Source organism: Frieseomelitta varia, unplaced genomic scaffold, assembly GCF_011392965.1.
Source record: "Frieseomelitta varia isolate USP_RPSP 00005682 unplaced genomic scaffold, Fvar_1.2 scaffold_331, whole genome shotgun sequence".
NCBI lineage: Eukaryota > Metazoa > Arthropoda > Insecta > Hymenoptera > Apidae > Frieseomelitta > Frieseomelitta varia.
In genome coordinates this window covers 334,554-354,188 of record NW_025110070.1, presented here as the reverse complement: position 1 = coordinate 354,188, position 19,635 = coordinate 334,554, and the positions used below count along the sequence as shown (strand labels likewise).

At 36.5% G+C, this 19,635-nt stretch overlaps 2 protein-coding genes and 1 long non-coding RNA gene across 9 annotated transcripts in view; 2 read left to right on the top strand and 1 right to left on the bottom strand.

Moving 5' to 3' along the window:
* The first annotated feature begins 1,497 nt into the window (after positions 1 to 1,497).
* Positions 1,498 to 14,939, top strand: LOC122530160 (ubiquitin carboxyl-terminal hydrolase 31-like). The gene is made up of 4 exons (XM_043656872.1): positions 1,498 to 2,582; positions 10,716 to 11,089; positions 11,179 to 12,589; positions 12,671 to 14,939. Exons 1-4 carry the CDS (start codon positions 1,698 to 1,700, stop codon positions 12,785 to 12,787), a joined length of 2,787 nt encoding a protein of 928 aa, XP_043512807.1. The 5' UTR covers positions 1,498 to 1,697; the 3' UTR covers positions 12,788 to 14,939.
* A 1,759-nt stretch (positions 14,940 to 16,698) lies between these two features.
* Positions 16,699 to 19,635, top strand: part of LOC122530185 (protein tweety) — a 60,772-nt gene continuing 57,835 nt past the window's right edge. For 5 of the 7 annotated variants that reach the window (XM_043656929.1, XM_043656928.1, XM_043656926.1 and 2 more), the window contains exon 1: positions 16,699 to 16,814. The gene's annotated coding sequence lies outside the window, so the exon portion shown is untranslated. Of the gene's footprint in view, positions 16,815 to 17,036; positions 17,501 to 17,566; positions 17,602 to 19,635 lie in introns of those variants that run through there. The other 2 variants (XM_043656924.1, XM_043656925.1) reach the window with 2 other exon arrangements.
* Positions 19,441 to 19,635, bottom strand: part of LOC122530188 — a 2,207-nt gene continuing 2,012 nt past the window's right edge. Inside the window, exon 2 of the long non-coding RNA XR_006306921.1 lies at positions 19,441 to 19,478. This is a non-coding gene — a long non-coding RNA (uncharacterized LOC122530188). The remainder of the gene's footprint in view (positions 19,479 to 19,635) is intronic.

Here is a 19,635-nt window from a genome sequence, read left to right as displayed (position 1 = left end):
ATCTACATAAATCTACATAAAACTGAATAATCCGAAATAAGCAATAGATCTATTCTTACATTTAGGCGAACGCGCAAAAAGACGCTTTCGTTATTGTATAAGAACGAAGAGCATATTGTATAAGAACAAAGTCTGAATCGTTATCTGCGACGGACAAAGAATGAGTCGTGTTGTTTTAATTGGGAAATGTTGTGAAAGTTAATATTCCCACTGTCGTCTTCTTTCAAAGTCAAAGTTTTCCAAGTCGCTGATCTCTGTTGCAATATTGCAAAAGATACACTTTTAATAAAATATAATGGAAATCATACTGAAAAGGTGTTTCTTCACAAGTAACTTTAATATTCAATTTCTCGTAAACTACGCTCGAATTGTGAATCAAAATCGAACGTTTATATAGTCAAGAACATCAACTTCAAGATACGTTTGCTTAAAATGCAAATTAACAGCGCGAAAACATGATGTTCATCATATATTTTTAACTAGAACATTGAAACTATTCGATCTACTATGAAGAATTTGTAAATCTTTATACGTGCATTTTACAGGAGAAATGAAACATAGGAAGGAAATTTAAGATCTAACAGAGAAGATGCAATTATAAAAGTTCACGTATTATATCCTCTTAATTAGTTTCTTTTGCAAATGAAAATTTATTCAATTTGTGGGCATTGAAACGCTAGCGCAACGTAGCGGTGAAACGGTAGAATTAATCGTTATTTCTGTCCTTGTCACATATTGTACAACGCGCAATATATGTCTATCTTTGTTTTGTACTGGTGCTCTCCTTGTCTGTTCACGGTATAAATCTGTCCTTGTCACACATTCGTATGCTTTTTGTCTCTGAAATTCGATTGGAACCATAGACAAGGTGTATGGATAGATCTAGCATACAATATATTTTTTTGTCCTACGATTTCAGAGTTCCAGCATTGACTAAAGATAGAATAGACAGACATGAAATACAGACTTCGTGTCTCAGAGTCTGAATTACCGACCAGGAAAAAGGAAATTACTGGTTTTTCAACGCTGCGTAGCGCTGCGGTGCAAAACCTGTCTAGATCGATATGGTAGAATGCGACACGAAAATGGTACGGAGATCAGGTGACCCGTGAAGCGTAGGATACGAAAAAGCATTAGATGTCCTGTCTATTCTAAGTAGTCAATGGTCAAATAAATCCTGCCTTCATTCAATAATTATACGATAAATATACTTGTCAGTAATGAGATCTGAACATTTTTGTCTTCCTATCGTCCAATTTACCTGATTTAAAACAAACATATCCCTCCGCAATTTTGCTTACAATTAACTACAGGACAAAATTTAAATAAAAGTTTAAAATTAGTTCGTAAAACTTAAATTTCGGGAATACGATATCTCATGGGTGCCAACCTGACGGAGTCTGAATACCAGTTGTACTTTCTGGTTAATCTCGATAGGGAGCGATGTGATCGCGATGGCAATACCGGCAGCCATCAGCCATCTCGCACAGTCTATGACAGAAGCGTCATGAAATCGTGGAAGCTTGCGATAAAGGCAAATGGCCGCCGTAGTGTACGAGAGCGGGTTACGTGTATGATGTTTTACCGCGAGCAGTTTTTTGACATACGGCGTGTAAAAGGCGGACGGGGTGATCGATCGACGAGAAGCGTGATGTGAACGGGAAACGTGGGCTCGAACGGTGTTCCCGTGGCCGGCGATGGACGGTGAGAATGCCAGTGCGGTGATGAAATCGGTATCGGAGGGTGAGCTGGGCGTGGAAGAGGTTAAATTATCGGAGCTAAAGGCAGAAGAGTCTGCCTCGCGTTTGAAGCGTACGTTCACGTTGCCGCGGAATCCGTTTCGGAGTGCCAGTAGGATGTTACGGCGACGTCCGAAACAGAATCGCGATACAAAGGACGGTAGTAGTGCGGCGAGCACCAAAGACAGGAACAATATGCAGCAACATCAGCAGCAAGTGGAGAGCATGCAACAGAACGTGGGCCGACTGCATGGCAGTCAAAGCTATCCGGATCGACCAGGCGTGAAGAAAGTGTTCCGAAGGCCCTCGTGGCGGAAGTTTATTAACAAGATGGTCCAGCACATGTCCAACGTGGGCACGCAGAACCACAAAACGTCGCATAGGGATGATTTCGGGTCCAGTGCCGGAGACATAAGGGTACCACCACCTAGGCCGGCGCACATACCACCTGACAGGGTGCCAGGGGTCATAGGTTTACGCAATCACGGTAACACGTGTTTCATGAACGCTGTATTGCAGTGCCTGTCGCATACGGACATACTCGCGGAATATTTTGTGCTGGACCAGTACAAAGTCGATCTGTCGAGGAGGAACAAACTGAACTCGAAGAAGTACGGGACAAAGGGGGAGATTACCGAGCAGTTGGCCCTTTTGTTGAAGGCCATCTGGAGTTGCCAATACGACCCGGAAATGAGCACGGCGTTTAAGAGCGTCGTTGACAAATACGGAAGCCAGTATCGTGGCAACTTGCAGCACGACGCTCAGGAGTTTTTGCTATGGCTGTTGGACAAAGTGCACGAGGACTTGAATCAAGCCACCAAGAAAAAATATAAAATCATCAAGGTGAGGCCAGTTAATTTTCTTTTTTTTTTTTTTTTTACGTTACGATAACACGTCTGTATCTCGTTCCATCTAACGAGCAGATTTATAATCGTTCGTAGCAATCGGTTACATAATAACACCGATACGAACGATCATTGGCCCAATCGTCATTATCAATTAAGTTCTCAGTTCTCCGATTTTTTTTTTTTTTTTTTTGTGGAATGGAGATTATGAATTTGCGGAGGCTCGAACTATTCGCAATTCGAATTTTCGAGTCTGTTTTCTTTCTTTCTTTTTTTTATTTGTTCTCGCGTGCACTGCGAGAAGGCGTGTTTACGCGAACGTCGCCTTGAGCGTATTTTATTTATTATACTTGAAAAAAACCAGAAGTGCCAGTCGATCGCACACGGTCGCGATCAGGCCTTAACCTAAATCTGTTTCACGTACGTGCCGCGTTTTCTCAACGATCCTGATCGAAATCCGGACGAGAGTGAACATTCCAAAGAAAAGAAAGGTTAACTGGAGATCGAGCGTTTACTGTATTAAAGCATGAAACTAGAGAATGATACAATTTGTATTCATAAAATTTTATTTTTTTTTTATTAATATTATACGTTATATACGTACTTTTTTCAAATATTTCATGAATGTTTGCTAACTAACAGTGAGTTATTATGAACTTTGATAATTCATCAGATCTTTATGATTGGTAACTTACTATTCATCAGATTTTTATGATTGTTATCTGTACCTGATATACCAAATCGATGCGACTATATATATCGGGCAATTATTGGAGATAATTAATACGAGAAATGATCTGGCAAATCAGTTGTCACGGTTTTATTTCACGTTGCAATTCGAAAATTGTCGAAATCACATCGAGGCTATTATTTTTTTAACGCAGCTATCACAAGCGCGATCGAACGTAGCAGAAGATAAAGAGAAACAATTCTTATCGATAACGAAATAAAACAGATTCATCGGGACATAAGCTGGTGGTATATATTTTTCAGCTAAAAATAGTTGGCATTTTAATAAATCGCGAACTTGATTGGTGAATCGCTTTTTATGCCAATGCATCGTGTAGGAAAAGATAGGGGATAGTAAAACAGAGATAGGACAATTTTAGTTCGCTGATTCACCGCAACGAGATACCCGCCAACGATAAGTGACGTAACAAGAAAAAAGTGCGCATCACGTAGGCCGATTAATTGTCCGTTTTCGCAAGTTCTTTGTTCGATATTTATTACTTAACGGACATTCTATCGACACACGATCGACGACTGATTTCATTATTTTTATTTTTTTTTTAATCGATCGTTAAATATTTCTTCTTTGTAGTTACACGCGCGGATGCTGTGTCTCTTTGTTTAGCTGGCTCGAAACGACACATGTTTGCGATTACATGAACGATGAGATAACAGATGAAGGAAAATGACTCGTGAGTCATCCCGCATTTCAAATAAAAGGCAATCAGAATTAATCGGCCATTGGTATTTATTAATGATACGATCACTCACGTGAAAAATATCTCGGTCATTTATGTCATTGAATTTTTACGAAAAATAATTTCCTTCTTCAAATAGAATTCCGTGTTTTTTCGATTTTTTTTTTTTCTTTTTTCATAACGTAAACAAGGCTAACGTATATTGCTTGTTTATCGAACTTTAGAAGCAATATCTCACGAAAGGGTGTAATTATAAGTAATATTTTTCAAAACGGATAGTACAGTGTTACAGTTGAAAACGAAACACATTTGTCGCATAGGAAAGCAACGGTTGTTGCATGACAAAGGAGAAAATGTGAAATTATTCCGGGCGTTTCGCTTCTGAGTGTTCATTTTCTTCGCTGGTGAGACTAATAAGCCTGATGGCCAACGATGGTAAGATTTAATCGGTATAACCATCTGAACAGCTGAATTTCTTTTTTTAACGCATGGTATGTACTTTCTATTTTTACGCGAAATCGTCGTTAAAATTTTATTGTTCTTCAACTGCGTGTCTCTGCGCCTTTTCACCCACCGTTTCAACTACCAAATTTTAGACGTAAATTAGGGTAAAGTCGATCGTCTTTTATCGACAGTGGCTGGTAAAAATATTCACTTATCATTGTGATAAAAATTATCTGTTTGAAAATATTTGACACATTTTACCACAAGTTGTTATCAGCTTGACGTATCACTGATTCTTTTTTCTACTCTTTTTTCGCTACTTCATCCTCTAGCTTCACTCGATCCGTTATCTTATCAGCCATTTCTCTTGCACACTGTCGAAGTGTTTGTTTGGCATCAGATAAGGAAACGATCTTCGGCGAACGAGTCGATTATCCGGATCAGAAACTGACAATGTCCAACATGTCGCGCCTGTGTGACTTGTTAACTCGCTGCCACTTGTGCCACTTTTTCGTAACTAGTTTTTTCCTCGAGTGCCCTTCATCGGCCACGTTGACCGACTTCTTCGAAACCGGTCATTGAAACGCCTTGAAAATTCGAAGATGCTCTCCGAAAGCGTCAACTGTCTATAGAAAGTCGCTACATTCGTACAAGCTATTTTTATCATGCTCAACCATATTTATGAGTGGAATTGTGGAATTTACTCTTTCGTAAAGAATTAAAATTTTGAAAAGAATGTTACTTTGATAAAATGTGCAATGTATTTGAGAATATTATTCAATTAAAAAAAAAAAAAAAAAAGAAAGAAAATAAATCGAGGCGATAGATACATGAAATTTACATACATTTGTGTGTAACATAATTTTAAACGAATCCGCCACCTTGGAAAGTAATCGAGACAGATTTGACGCTTCTCAAAATTCACGAAGCCACTCGAACACGTGCTAAACACAATGCACGTACAGTAGTGACTTCATAGCTGACCAGACTTCAGACCTCGTAGCTGGTCAGCGTTTATCCTCCAATCCTTGGAATTGGGACTATGCTCACTCTACACTATCATGCAGCCGCGTGAAACATAACACTCGCGCACACACAAAACAAGCGATATATATGATCCACGTTTTTTCGATGCCAATTCCTGGAATACACCAATCCTCGTAGCTGCCCAGTTTTGGCCCCGATTGTTGGTCAGCTATGAGGTCACTATTGTATTGTTGACCCTGAGATGAAATCGTTAACTCTCGTCACTTCGAAATTAAAACAACACGTTGCTCGCATTATTATTTGCGTATATATGTGTATATATATATATATATATATATATATATATATATATATATATATCAAAGTATAATAAAATATATATAAAATCAAAAATATACATATAAATATAAATATATATACAAATCAAAGCATAATAAAATAATGAGATTTCTCGGTCTTAATTATCATATAGAAAAGTAACTCACACTAGTTGAATAACAATTTATCTTTCACAATTAGAAAGCTTTGGAGTAGCATGTACTCTAACCTGACGCGTAACAAAATAAATTTGTTCTAACTTTGTTTCCATGTGTAACTAAAACACTGTCATTGTATCGTGCTTGAATTGATTGATCAGCCTTCCTAAATTATAATCAAGTTTTATCACTTGCCTCGTGTGTCTTGCCACAGGCAGATTCCATACATTATCTACAAACATTCTTATCTATTGTTGCCACGATTGCTACGTATTTTCACGCGACATAGTTTCTAAGCGTTTTATTAAATCGCGTCGCCTGAGAACGAGCATGAATGAACAAACGCCACGTGTCTCCTCAGTCGATCATTTTACGAATCTCATTACCGATGATTTCTCTCTCCCTGTCTTATTCGTCGTACTTTTGAGTTACGCGCTCGTTCGTGACATGGTCGAATAAAATTTCCAGACGTCCTTCGCCAAGTTTTTTTTTTTCTGTAAATGTATGCCAGCGAAGCGTGGATGGATTTAAAAAAACAGTCGGGAAAATGGTAGAAGGTGGCAAATGTTTGAATTCGAAACACCGTGACGTTACTGCATCTTACAAGAAACTACCTTCAGCGAGGCCATGAGAGCGTGTGCAACGCGATGCGTGTTTTTATGTCATAAAAGGTCGTCTCATTCTGACAGATCACAATGAAAATCCAAGGAAAATTGAAAAGTAAAAGCTAGAATGGCAGTAATTTAAAATGTTGTTTGTAATTAAAATTATATTATATTACATATTAAAATAAGCACACGTTAAAATTATATTATATTATACATTAAAATGAGCACACGAGAATTCCAATTCTATTTCAGTATAATTTCAATAATCAAATGCGTTTTTTTTCTTTCTTTCTTTCTTACGAAACGGATACCGAATGAAAAAAAAGAAAAGACAATAAACTCGTCGACAACGTTAGGTCAAATATTTGTTGACAAACAAACGATCAGCAACGTGCATCCGCCTTTCGAGCATCTTGTTGACACCGAAGTATCATTTTCCCATAAATAACGTCATACGTTTAAATTCAGCTTGGAAAGTGGAGACGATAAATTGATAAATGTACAGTTTTTCTCAGACATAGTGTAATGGCGTGTACGTACGATTATAATAAGAGAAAATAAAAGACTATGACTATATTGTTATTTGATTGTTGATCGCGTGCTAACGATACACAGTGAAGATGATATGGCACTAACGACGAAACAATTTGCAAGCTTAACTAATTCCTTTCAACAGAATGTGTTATTTTCGTGGAGTATTGCACATTAGTCACGACGATATAAGAGACGATCGAATTAACAGCTGTCCAAATTAACAGACAAGTCCAAATTTCAAGGTTAAAAAACTGTCACGTGATTGCATTCCAGTTGGAAATGTGATCCATTGCTTTTGTTAACCAAATTTTTCGACTAGATATCGTACCAGAAAGAATCAAGAATAAAACTCAAGGTTTACTCATTGTTATTTTATCGCTTTTATCACTAATATAGTCAAGTAATTGGTTTTTAATATATATATATAAATATTAAAATTTTAATATATATATATATATGTAATACAAATAAAAGGATTAAAAAGCTTAAACATTTTTTAAGCTCGCCCATCTGAATAAACAAATTCCTGCTTGTAAACAGATACCCAAATTATTAGCTCCTGAATATTAATTGCTTAAACATAATTAGTCACGTTTTTTTATATAAGCATAAACAAGTTCTGATTTCTCAGTAGTGACGTTGTTAATCACGATGTGTCGTTTCTATGACGACCTTCGCGCAGTATTACGCATACCAAGCCGTAACATCGAATTAATTATTATTTCTCCGCACGTCTAGTTTCTACTAATCAGAGTCATATAACCCTGGTGTAATTTTCATCTAATACCGGATTATCGCGGATTTGCGATGAAAAAGAAAAAGAAAACAAAAGACAAACACGAAGAATTTTTTAGGAATAATATTAAAACAATTTTTTCTTGATCAAAACATATTTTATCAAGAGATGGACATCGACAAAATATTACAATATAATAATATAATAATATTATAATATACAATGTTAAATAATATCCAAATATTAAACATTACATTTGTCTTTATTGTATTTTAAATTTACAAATTTTAGATTAGAATCAATGATATCGCGTTGTACACTCATCTTTTCGCGATGTCGATAATGTTGCATGTACTGAAAAATACCGATGGAGAAACTCGAGTACTTTCTGATTCCTACCACTGCGGCATATTTCAACGCATTCCATGGCTGTCGGACTGAAAAAGAAGTTAATTATAAGTTACGGGTCGAGGGACGTTGATTGCTACTGTTACGTAAGGAATGTTTAGAGAAGCCACGCTTCCTGCTTTTTGTTTTGCGGTTTTGTAGGAAGCGAATGCATCGACGCATCAATATTTGTTGTAGTCTGTCCTTACCATCAACAGGTTTCGATGAATCGTTTCGTGAATCATTTTGTTTACCCTTGAAATAGGTCATTGGGAAGTGAGAGGCAGGTTGAGGCATGTTGTACTCGTACTCGACTTGCGCGTGGGTTTCGTAAAAACGTATATATATATATATGTGTGTGTGTGTGTGTGTTCTCTTTAATGTTTTAATGTTTCGTATCGAATGTATTAACAAATAAAAGATAAATGCAAGTTAAAATTGTAAGTCAAAAACAAGTAAAGAATTGATTGAACTGCGCTGGCAACCGATTGCGAACCATAACGAGTGACTGAACCGTATACAATAATCCGTCGCCTTCTTTTTCTTTTGAACTCGTCGGTATGATACCACCGGATAGAAATTATTAAGACGTAATAAACTTATCATTTGTTTTGCCTGGGTTACATTTAAATATACTTGAAACTGAGAAAGTGTTGCAATTTGGGACAAAAAATTCTCCACGTGCGTGGGGCATGTCATTCCAGCGCAAGAGGTTAACTTACATGTGCTATAAGGATATAACCCGAGGTTTGACATTGCGAGAGTTAGTAAAAAAAAAAAAAAAAAGAAATGATTTAATGAATTTTAATGGATTCCGTAAGGGTTAGCGACCGCCTGATCAACGCATGTAAGTACACGCGCACCAACGTGACATTGACCAATTGTGAAGTTGCGAATTGTAGCGTGAGTCGTTACAACCTGTAAGCATCGAAAATTATTTCCGGCAACCGGATCGGCGATACATCCTGTGCGCAACTTTATAGTTAACGTGTTCTGCGGTTTCTCAACATTTACGAGGAATTATCACTTACAGCAAATGATGTATTTGCTTTTATTCAATTCTTAATTATCTTCTTTCGTTAATTTCAATAAAAACAAAATAGAACGCCGCTGATAAATTCAAATCATTTTTGGCGGCGTTTAGCTCTGATTAAAGCTTCTTTTAATTACACGAAACATGTATATATTTTGTTGGAAAATGATGCAATTGGAAGGTCATGAAAACACCAGTTTCATGATCCGATTAAAAGAAGCCTTCCATGCCGACCGAGCACGCTATTTCAAGAATCCGATGATCTGAAGGGGCAGGAGGGGGAAAACACGCGAAGCTTATGGCGCATTTCGAAATTACTACCGACGAGATACTAATTGAATTATCACTCAAAAATTTTTGATCGACGTAAGGTTAAAATGCAAATACGAAGCATCAAAACAGATACACGTGTATGTTTAATATATTTACGAGTAAATATTATGTAAAATATTCAAATAGAACCTGTTTCGATATTAAACACGTTTGTGCATACTCGTCAAAAATAAATTTTGTAAATTATCGCTGTCGCTTGTTGATGAACATTGTTACTAGAAATCAGATCGAACGCGAACTTGTGAATTTTAGCGAGTGAACGACAATTGTTTGGTGTTAATCAGGATACATCACTTGCTTTGCTTCTGTCAGGTCTGTTACGAAACCGAAAAGTGCAACAGACAGATAACAACGAACTACCGGTAGACAGTTATTATTAGAACGAATGTGTTACAAATGATCCGTCTTTATGTATCTTGAATGATGAACTGTTTGTACGGGGATTGCATGTCTCGATTCATCTTGAAACAGTTAAAAATACACAGGCTTCCGTGTTGCAAATAAACGTCCATGGACATTATCAAACATGGCAGCTATATCAAATATATTCTTGTCTGTATGGGATACGACGAAAATAATACCTTTTAAAGGAACGTGGAAAATTTTCAGATAACGAAAACTTCATGTTTTGTTTTCTTCCTTTCCTCTCTTCTTCTCATAACGAATCGACGAGTCAATTTTTATTTTTAAAAACAACGAACACACCGATTACGTTAAACGACAAATATTTTTTTATTCCTCGCTTTCGTCATTTGTATTGTACCATGCAACTGCAATAAATCAAATTGTCCGATAAAGTTTTACCATTATTAAGTAAAGTCTTTTTTTCATTTTTTTTTTTTTTTTTTTTTTTTTTTTTTTTAAGCAAATTAATTCGTCCGATTTCTCATCTATCGATTATCGTAAAGAAAGAATGTTCTTAAACGCGGGTGTACAGAAATCTGCACGGTTATTTGCATTTTCATGAAACATTATCGATATTCGTAAATAAGAATTAATTATTTCGTCATTGTTTCTCAAATGATCGTAAACAGAGTTTTTGGTAATGTTAAGTGATCAATGAGATTGCCAAATCTAACCTTTTTTTAAGAACAACGATACGAAATACAATTCTGCTCAGTAATTTTTAATTATGCTGATAAAAACGTTTTAAATTTAATTTACAGAATTCGTTCGGCAGACCGGATGACATTGTCGCGGCGGAAACCCTGGCGAATCATGTCCGCTGCAACAATTCGTTTGTGCACGCGGTGTTCCAAGCCCAGTTTCGGTCTAGTCTAACTTGTCCAAGATGTCATCGACAATCGAACACGTTTGACCCTTTCCTATGCGTGTCAGTGCCTGTACCGCAAAATCACCGGCAGATGAACCTTTTTGTGAATGTCCTCTATACGTCGCAACAACCACGGCAAGTGAAGATCGGCGTGAGCGTGAACCAGACGGCCAATGTCAGAGAGCTGAGAGAGATACTGGCCAGCGACACCGGCATCGACGAGAATCACATGTTACTCACGGAAATTCACGACGAAGGATTTCATAGGTAAAATTATATCCTCTGTTGAAAACGAATGACTTAATCAATTAAATTAAACAGTATTTTATTTGCCGTTTTTATTTCATTCTTCGCAGAACATTCTGCGATTGCCAACCTTTATCTGTGATCACGGAAAACGACCCGCTTTATTGTATAGAACTGCCACAATTGAAAGAGCCAGCGGAGCAAGCGTATATCTTACTCGTCTGGATTAATGTTCTTGTAAAAGGAGACTTGAGGCAACGTTTTGGCAGTCCATACACCATGCAAGTGTCTAGAGAAACGTCGTACGAGGATCTACAAAAACTTTTGCTAAAGGAGATGCACAGTGTTCTGGCTGACGATGTTCTTACTTCGAGTCAGAGTCCTGGATTATTTAACATCCGCGTGGCGGATCCCGCTGCAACGCCTATCCAGGATGAGCATCCGTGTATAGATCCCTGTGTGGAACATCCCCTTTACACGGAGCAGATCGAGCAAGCGTTGGCCCTCTGTGCCGATGACTCCGGCCCTCAGCATGTAAAATTAATTCTGGAGTGGGACGAGGCTACCAAGTGTAATATTATTCAAGACGACAGTGATCAAATTGAAGAGCATGCCAGTGTGAAGCAGTTGAAAACGAATTCAGAGCTCGGCGGAGCTGTTACTTTGGAAGAATGTTTCGATCTGTATACGAGAGCAGAGATATTAGGGGCAGAGGACGCGTGGCACTGTCCGTACTGCAATAAGAAACAAGAGGTTGTGAAGAAATTAGGACTTTGGTCTTTACCTGATATCTTGGTCATTCACTTGAAAAGATTTCGACAACAGTCTAAACAAAGATCCACGTCCAAATTAACTATGTTAGTCGATTTTCCTTTGTACGGTTTTGATATGACACCCCATCTCGCTCATAGTGGAGTTCAAACGCATAACAACGTTAGTAGTTTAGGTGGTCTAGGTTGGTCACCCTGGAAGAAACCTAGACCTCGTCAGCAAAATATTCCAAAATACGACGAAAACGTTTACGATCTTTATGCGATTTGTAATCATCACGGGCAAGATTTACAGGGTGGTCACTATACTGCGTTCTGCCGGAATCCGTATGATACTCAGTGGTATTGTTTCGATGATACCCGAGTAGAGGCCGTGAATGATACCAATTTAATAACAAATGCCGCGTACATGTTATTTTATCAACGAAGGGGATTGACTAATAATTCTGGAAACTCTTCGGCTGCTTCTACAAGCTCAGCCGGGTCTGGACTTGATCACTGGGTCTCGAAAATGCCACCGTTTTATTTCAACAATAAGACTAATAACAATGTTTCCAACAACAATCAAAGCAAATCGCAGGAAGTGTTATGCCAAGATAAGATTGTGGAGGAGAAGAACATAACGAATTTCAATAGGGGATGTCGCAATTATGCTACTTTACAACCGAAGAAAAGGAACGTTGCGACGGAAACGGATATCGGTCAGATTGATCATTACTCGGACGATGAAGCACCGTGCAGAAGAGAATGGGTAAGTTCAGAAGCAACAGCGTGTATATTTTTGTACTGCGGACAATTACGAGTATAGTGTCTTTTTAATGTATGCTTTTAGGCCTCACCGAAACCTGTTCGAAAAATGTCGTCCATTACGTTAATCCCACAATCTACGATAATTCACAGTGCCAGTAGTGATCCAGACACAACGATAATACACGAGTCGACATTGTAACACACAATTTAAGCCAGATCTCATCTGGCTTGAGCAACGCTCAATGTTTAGTGCCTGGGACATGGTGTGTGAACGATCAGAAATAAATTAGAATTGGAGAGTATAAAGACAATTTTTCGCGAAACTTAAGTCCATTCGTTTCGTATCGAAGACTTAATATAGTCTGTTTAGAAAATCTTTCGCTCCGAATTTATACATATAAAGTTGCTTTTCTTTTTTGTATTATCTAAACATCAACCGAGCAAAGAGCCTCTCTAATTTCTTTTGTTTTGATATTAAAAGGAAAAAAAATAAAATAAAACTGTGACATTAGACGGATGTTTCCTGAGAATGTAAGTATAACTGGAGGCATTAGTGATTTTTGTATTTATATCGTGTTTACACAAATTGCGTGAATTGTATTGTACATTCTAGTTGTTAGAAAACTTTTTAAGAAAAGGACAAATATTATATTCAGTATCAAAAACTACGAATCCCTTATTTACAAATTGTCTATTGTTAATACTTAGATCTTCAACGCAATAGGTAATTAATGTTCTACATATGTCCAGCAAGAATGTACGTGTGTCAAAGAAACTTTGTACGCGATTTTCTTTTTTCTTCTTTTTTTTTTTTTTCTCTCTCCATTTGCGATTCAGAGATCGCATACGTCGCGTTACAATGAAACTATGACAATAACTGAACCTTGTGCGCAACAAGATTCACGTATTACAGAGTGACTTCATTTTCAATAATAATTCTTGCCTGGACATACTATGTAGTCGCTAACCATTGCTTTGAATCTATGCTTAATTATAATATTTATATTATATTTGTATCACCCACTAGTGGCCTTATCTCCATAATTAACATTGATATGTCATTTGCAATCATACATGCATACTTACCATTTCGACGGCGTTTTATTACAAAACATTGACATTATGTCGTGAAAGCCACCAAATTATATAACGTACTCTTTGGATTCTGACAAATCGACGACCAAGAAAATCCATACTTCCATTTTCAAAGTCTCGTTCTTCCTACAAACAATCGGCGTAATTAAATTTTATCATTCGGAAAAATGAGATAGCGTGTCGGTTCTTAGGAGAGTGGCTTTCTTAATATATCCTTCAGCGATGGTTTCCTTTCTTTCTTCTCTTTTATTGTCAAATACTCTAATCTCTCAGTTGCTACGATCATTCCACTTGAACGTGTTTCTGAATAGAAGATGATGGAAAGCGCGGAAGCATGAAAGTGAAACAGATTATATACGTACACGTACACATATGCACATAAGTGTATAATTTGCGAGTGAAAGATATTTAAGTTATTTTAAAAGTAACATTTACTGCTAGTCACACGTATCGTGGACAGGGGGTAGCAATGTGGGCAATGTAACGAATTAGAGATGCAATTCAAATTGAAAGGTTGAAGTAAACTAACGTGAGGTATGTTCCGGTGTGTACGTAAACAGATAAACGGTTCCTGCGGCGATATTAGGCCAAATCAAGTGCCATGATGGTCCCGGAGGTATAATACTCAACAAAAATTTAAATATATATTCATACTCGATCAGCTGAAAGGGATCGTTCTCTTCAAATCTAGCAATTGAAAGCTTCAGAGTCTTGTAAATGAATAAATCAGTTATATATTGGATAATGTGAGTTACAGTAAAATAACAGATGATATTTCTATACGTATTCCAATTACTGGACTTGAAAACAAACATCATGTCAGATGACCGAGTATCGTTTAGTTAAAGATAAAACGTTCCCTTCGTGGCACTTAATTAACTCTGTGGTTGAATGAATGTTGTAAGATGCATGATGGAAACAAAGGAAAGCCGCTACCCGTTCATTATTCTATGATTTTAGAATTTTGTGCATTCACGTTAATCGACTGAGAGATACGTTATCAATTATTCATATTATCCGCTGCTGTTTTTTGTTGAAGTAAAATAGAGAATATATGTATATAGAGATGAAGAAATGTCATTCCACTTTGTGCACGCTGAATTATATCAGTGCTTTGATCTATGATTCTAAATACTTCGCGTTTTTTGAAGTAATTATTGTTGAAGCTTGTTACGTTTAAAAGGTAGACATTAATTGCCACGCTTTTTATAATTTTCCAAGAGCACGCGTGGAACAGTCTCTCGTATCAATTGAAAGAAAAAGAAAAAAAAAATTAAAATGAAAGAAGGTATCGACCAATTGTACACTAGTCTAATATATATTTTATTATAGCCTGCGAAATACACGATAATTTGTTGTAACAATGAAACTTATAAAACGGACGAATAACAGGTTCATCCAATTTTATTTTAATCACCAATTCATGGATCATAGAATGTAGATCGAATAGATGAGAAATGAAATTTGAATTCGGAACGAAACATTGTATAATATTATTATTATTCAAGTCTAATGTAAAAAGTTTATAAATAATTAGGGATAAAATAAATCGTAATATACAGAGATTTGTCAATAAAAAGTAATATTCATACGTAAAGTATTTGGAATATAGTAATTTAAAGAAAAAAAAAAAAACGATTATGTATTTGACTATTATTTACATTAAAATTCGATTATAAAACATGTGTTCGTTTTAGAAATATATCGACCCCTTGATATTTAAATAAAAGTAGCCTTTATTTTCTTATGAGGAAATTCGGATATTGTGTTTTTTTTTAAATTATTAATTTGTAATAACAAGTATATACTATTGATGTGAAATAAAAAGATAGATACAATTTGTATGAAAAACATATAGCGATATGAGGAATTAAATTCATAGAATTTATTCTTCTACCAAATATTTCATTGTTTCGCGCCATTTGATTACCACTATTTACATTGATATTCGTATAAGTGCTGAGCAAAAGTTGCATGTCACTTTCGTTCTGTCTTTTATTAAAATTTTTAATCTTTCCATTTATGTTATTTAATATTACCAAGTATAAATTAAATATTCCTTTTTTTATCGAACACAAACTTTTATTCTGTAAACAATTTTAACATTTTCATTCACGAACTAGCAGGTAATCATTATTAATAGCATTTAAAATAATTTAAGACAATGTCGCATCGATATAACAAAATTACAAATTTTATTTTTATTTTATTTCTAATTATTTGATGAATACAATATTGTAAAAAAGTTACGTAGATATGTGAAAACCTTGTTTTATACCTATCTCATATCTTTACATTGTGTTCCATTTTCTCACTATATTCGATCTGTCAATTATCGATTGTGATATTTTTTTAAATTACAGTTATTCACATCGTTATATCTACTATTTATTGGATAACAAAATTTAATCTAACTTGTTTAAAAACATTTCTTAAAACAATCATCTAGTGTTATCAACATTAACTTCAAGCTACATTGTTGTCAATACAGATAGCGAATGTTTTATCTTCTAATAATCGAGAATGTAATTAAATATATTTAATATCTCAAAACTCTATTAACATTGATATCAGAAGCTTGGGAATATTTAATTTGTAACACATGTAATGCAATACCCCCGTTTATTGCATATAATAGTAGAAACAGAAGAAATGGTGACAAATCCATAAGTATGAACCATGAAACGTATCGTTGTTCACAATGCACTGAAATTCATAACATATTCGTTGCATAGTAGAGCAAAGAGACTCGAGTGGTTCTGATATTGCACGGTCTGCTCGAATAAATCGTCTCAACTTAGCGGAATATCACGAATAAGTTTCTCATATTTCACACGTTGCAGCACAATTTTGGGAATTTGAATACGATTAGTGACAGCGGACGATGTCATCCAGTGTTTACCAAGCAATAGAAATCTCTCGACGATATTTACATCGAGCGGAACAATTCATAGGAGCAAACTGTATAATACATCATACGAGAAAGATGGAATTGCGTGCTAGTACGTGGGATTGGCCGTGGCGCCACCCCACTCCGCGAAGGCTTTCAGTCGAGCTCGGGCCTTCGTCGGGTGTGGAGTGCGTGTTGTATCGTTTTGTGTTAGTGTTCAGATTATTCACTGAAAATTCAGGTAAGAGAACATTTTCGCTCAGTAGCTAGCCAAATACGTAACAACGGTACACACGTTTTCAGTTTATTCGACAATAACAAACCGGCGCCAGCGAAGCCGGCGAATAGGCTGCGAGAAAAATCTTTAACCACGTCCTCCCGTTCGCTACCGTTTGTTAGCCGACATTGCTCGGGAACGGAAATGCGTTTGCGATCGCTGTTTCGATGATTTCTTTGCTCGTTGCTCGAAAACGTACCGGATCTGAGTAACCGTCGGCGTTCTAACGAAAGCAACAACAAGAGACAGCGCCTCTTCCACGAGAGACAGAGAGAGAACGTGGTGGCGCTCAGAGCCGTCTTCGTGTGTACTCTCGGGATCGATACACAGTACACACTTGGCGCGACGTTCGTGTAAGGTTACGGTTTTGTACGGGATCGCATGCGGGTGTGTTATAGCCTCTCTCCACGCTTGTCTCTCGCGGCGTCGTCGCGTCGTTTCGTTGTGTTACGTGCATGCTCTCTCCTCCCCAACAACGAGGGTGGATTTTCGGTCTAGCTACGAGAAAAAAAAAAAAAAGAAAAAATTCAAAGAAATCGAGAACCGTAGAGTACCGTCGGTACGGTATGCGGGCACCTCGTGAAACGCACCCTCACCCGAGGCTACCGCGCCGGCAACCGATCCTGAAAAGAAACGCGTGAGAATGACAAGTAAGTGCTGCGAACGTATTCAAAAGGGGGGGGGGGGGGAATTCAGTGTCTGGCATCGTGAATTACGATAATGAAACTTGTCGCGTAGTTTTTCTTCTCCGGTGAGTTACGTAGATAATATTACATTATCATTCGATTTAAAAGATAACGTACTGAAATGAAAATAAGCCTTTGATTTAATCGAGCCATGCTCGTAACAGGTTGTGGTCGAAACATTCGAACAGGAAGTATATTTTCGTCTTTCATGATATGAATTCAGATCCGAAATTCAGAATTCGTTTCATTTCAATTTCAAATTTTTTTTCTGGTTCAGGAAACTTAAAATCGTAGTAGATATTCGAGTGGTTTTTATATTAGCTGCAGCGTTGTGGAAAGTAATAATCGATATTAAGAAATGTATTTTATCTTGTCTTTTCATAAACATTGCAAACAGTTTACTGATACAGTCATGTTATTTCCATGTACATACGATTAATCTTTTTGTGAATCATTACTCTTATAACATGACGTAATGAAAATAATTATTCAAAGAATTTAGAAGCAGACTCTATTTAAATTCGTTACTTTGCAACACAGGTGGTATGGGATAAATTACTTCATGCAGAATATCGAATATTGACAAACTAACACTTTACTTTCACGCCAAAAGTCCACTTAGATTGAGCGTTATTTCGACTAAAAATAATTTCACTCCTGATGCACCTCTTAACCTCGATGGAGAAAAAAAAATAGAAGCATTCATATTTGACGATAGTAAACGTAGCGTGACAGCGTGCAATAACATGAAGCAAATTTTTTCTCCACCGTACTACAATAACCTCCGCGCTACTACGTTCCCTATATTCCTATGCTGAATTTTTAACGAGAATATTCTCTATTTTCCTCGCAAGAGGAAGTCGGAGGTAAGCAACGGCTTAGAGACACGTAGTTGTCTCTGCGTATCGAACGGATCCGACATTTTTTCGCATGCTCTCCTGAAAGTCCGCACGACGACCGAGCACTGGATAATCATAATATGCGCGACCGATTGTGGGAACCGAAGAACCGCAGCGCGCACGACTGTCTCGGATTAGAATAGGTTTCGCCGAGCCGGTGACTTTTTACGTAATGAGAAATTTCAATATTTTAACCTATTTATCAGTTCAACGAGCAGTCACGTTTATCGCATACATCGATATGAAAATTCATTGCCGTTTTTATTTCCTTCTTCTATGTTCTCGTTGGATGTACGCGATTGTAATTCGAAACGCGAGTGTGACACGATATCAGAAGAAAGATGAAGTTTATTTTTATTAATTGTCTCTTTTCTGTATATGTTTCTTATAGAAAGTTTCTTATTAATGTGGAAAATCCTTTGTTAGCTTATTTTTATTAATTTGTAAGTTTATTTTTATTAATTATTTTTATTAATTTGTAAGTTTATTTTTATTAATTGTCTCTTTTCCGTATATGTTTTTTATAGAAAGTTTCTTATTAATGTGGAATGTCCTTTGTTAGCTGCGATTATTATTATTTAAAATTGTTGCCTTCAATAGGCCCAGTTGCGTAAAACAGTCTGTGAAGCGTCGTCCGACTCACCTATGACCTACACTTTACAATGCTATTCACGCGTGTTAATGTATAACCTATACGTTGTACATCAAGAATCCCGGTTGTGCGTTTTTTCTCAAAGTATCTTATATTAACGTGCATTTTTTTCTCAGTGTGTTTCTCTTTTTTTTCAAAGTATCTCATATTAATCCTATTCGAAATGATAGAATTCCTCAGTTTTAGTTTTCACAAAAATTTGACAGATTTACAATATATCTTTGGAAATTAGTACATGGATAGAGATTCGTTTGATAATATATTAGTAAAATTATCGGGAAATTTCGCGAATGAAAACAAGATAAGACGTACATGTTTGAATCGTTAGTACAAGTGCGTTTTTTTTTTTTTTCCGTTGCTAAAGCAACCGAGATGGCGCGACATTACTAACCTTTGTAGCGACCTCTACTTCGAAGAATTTAGATCAACGACATCCATGTTCCGTCGAGATGTATATTTAATATAAACAATAGAGTATTTAAAAATAGCTATTAATTTTATTATCACCATGGAAATGTTTACTGCCACTTATATATATTGTAGCCATA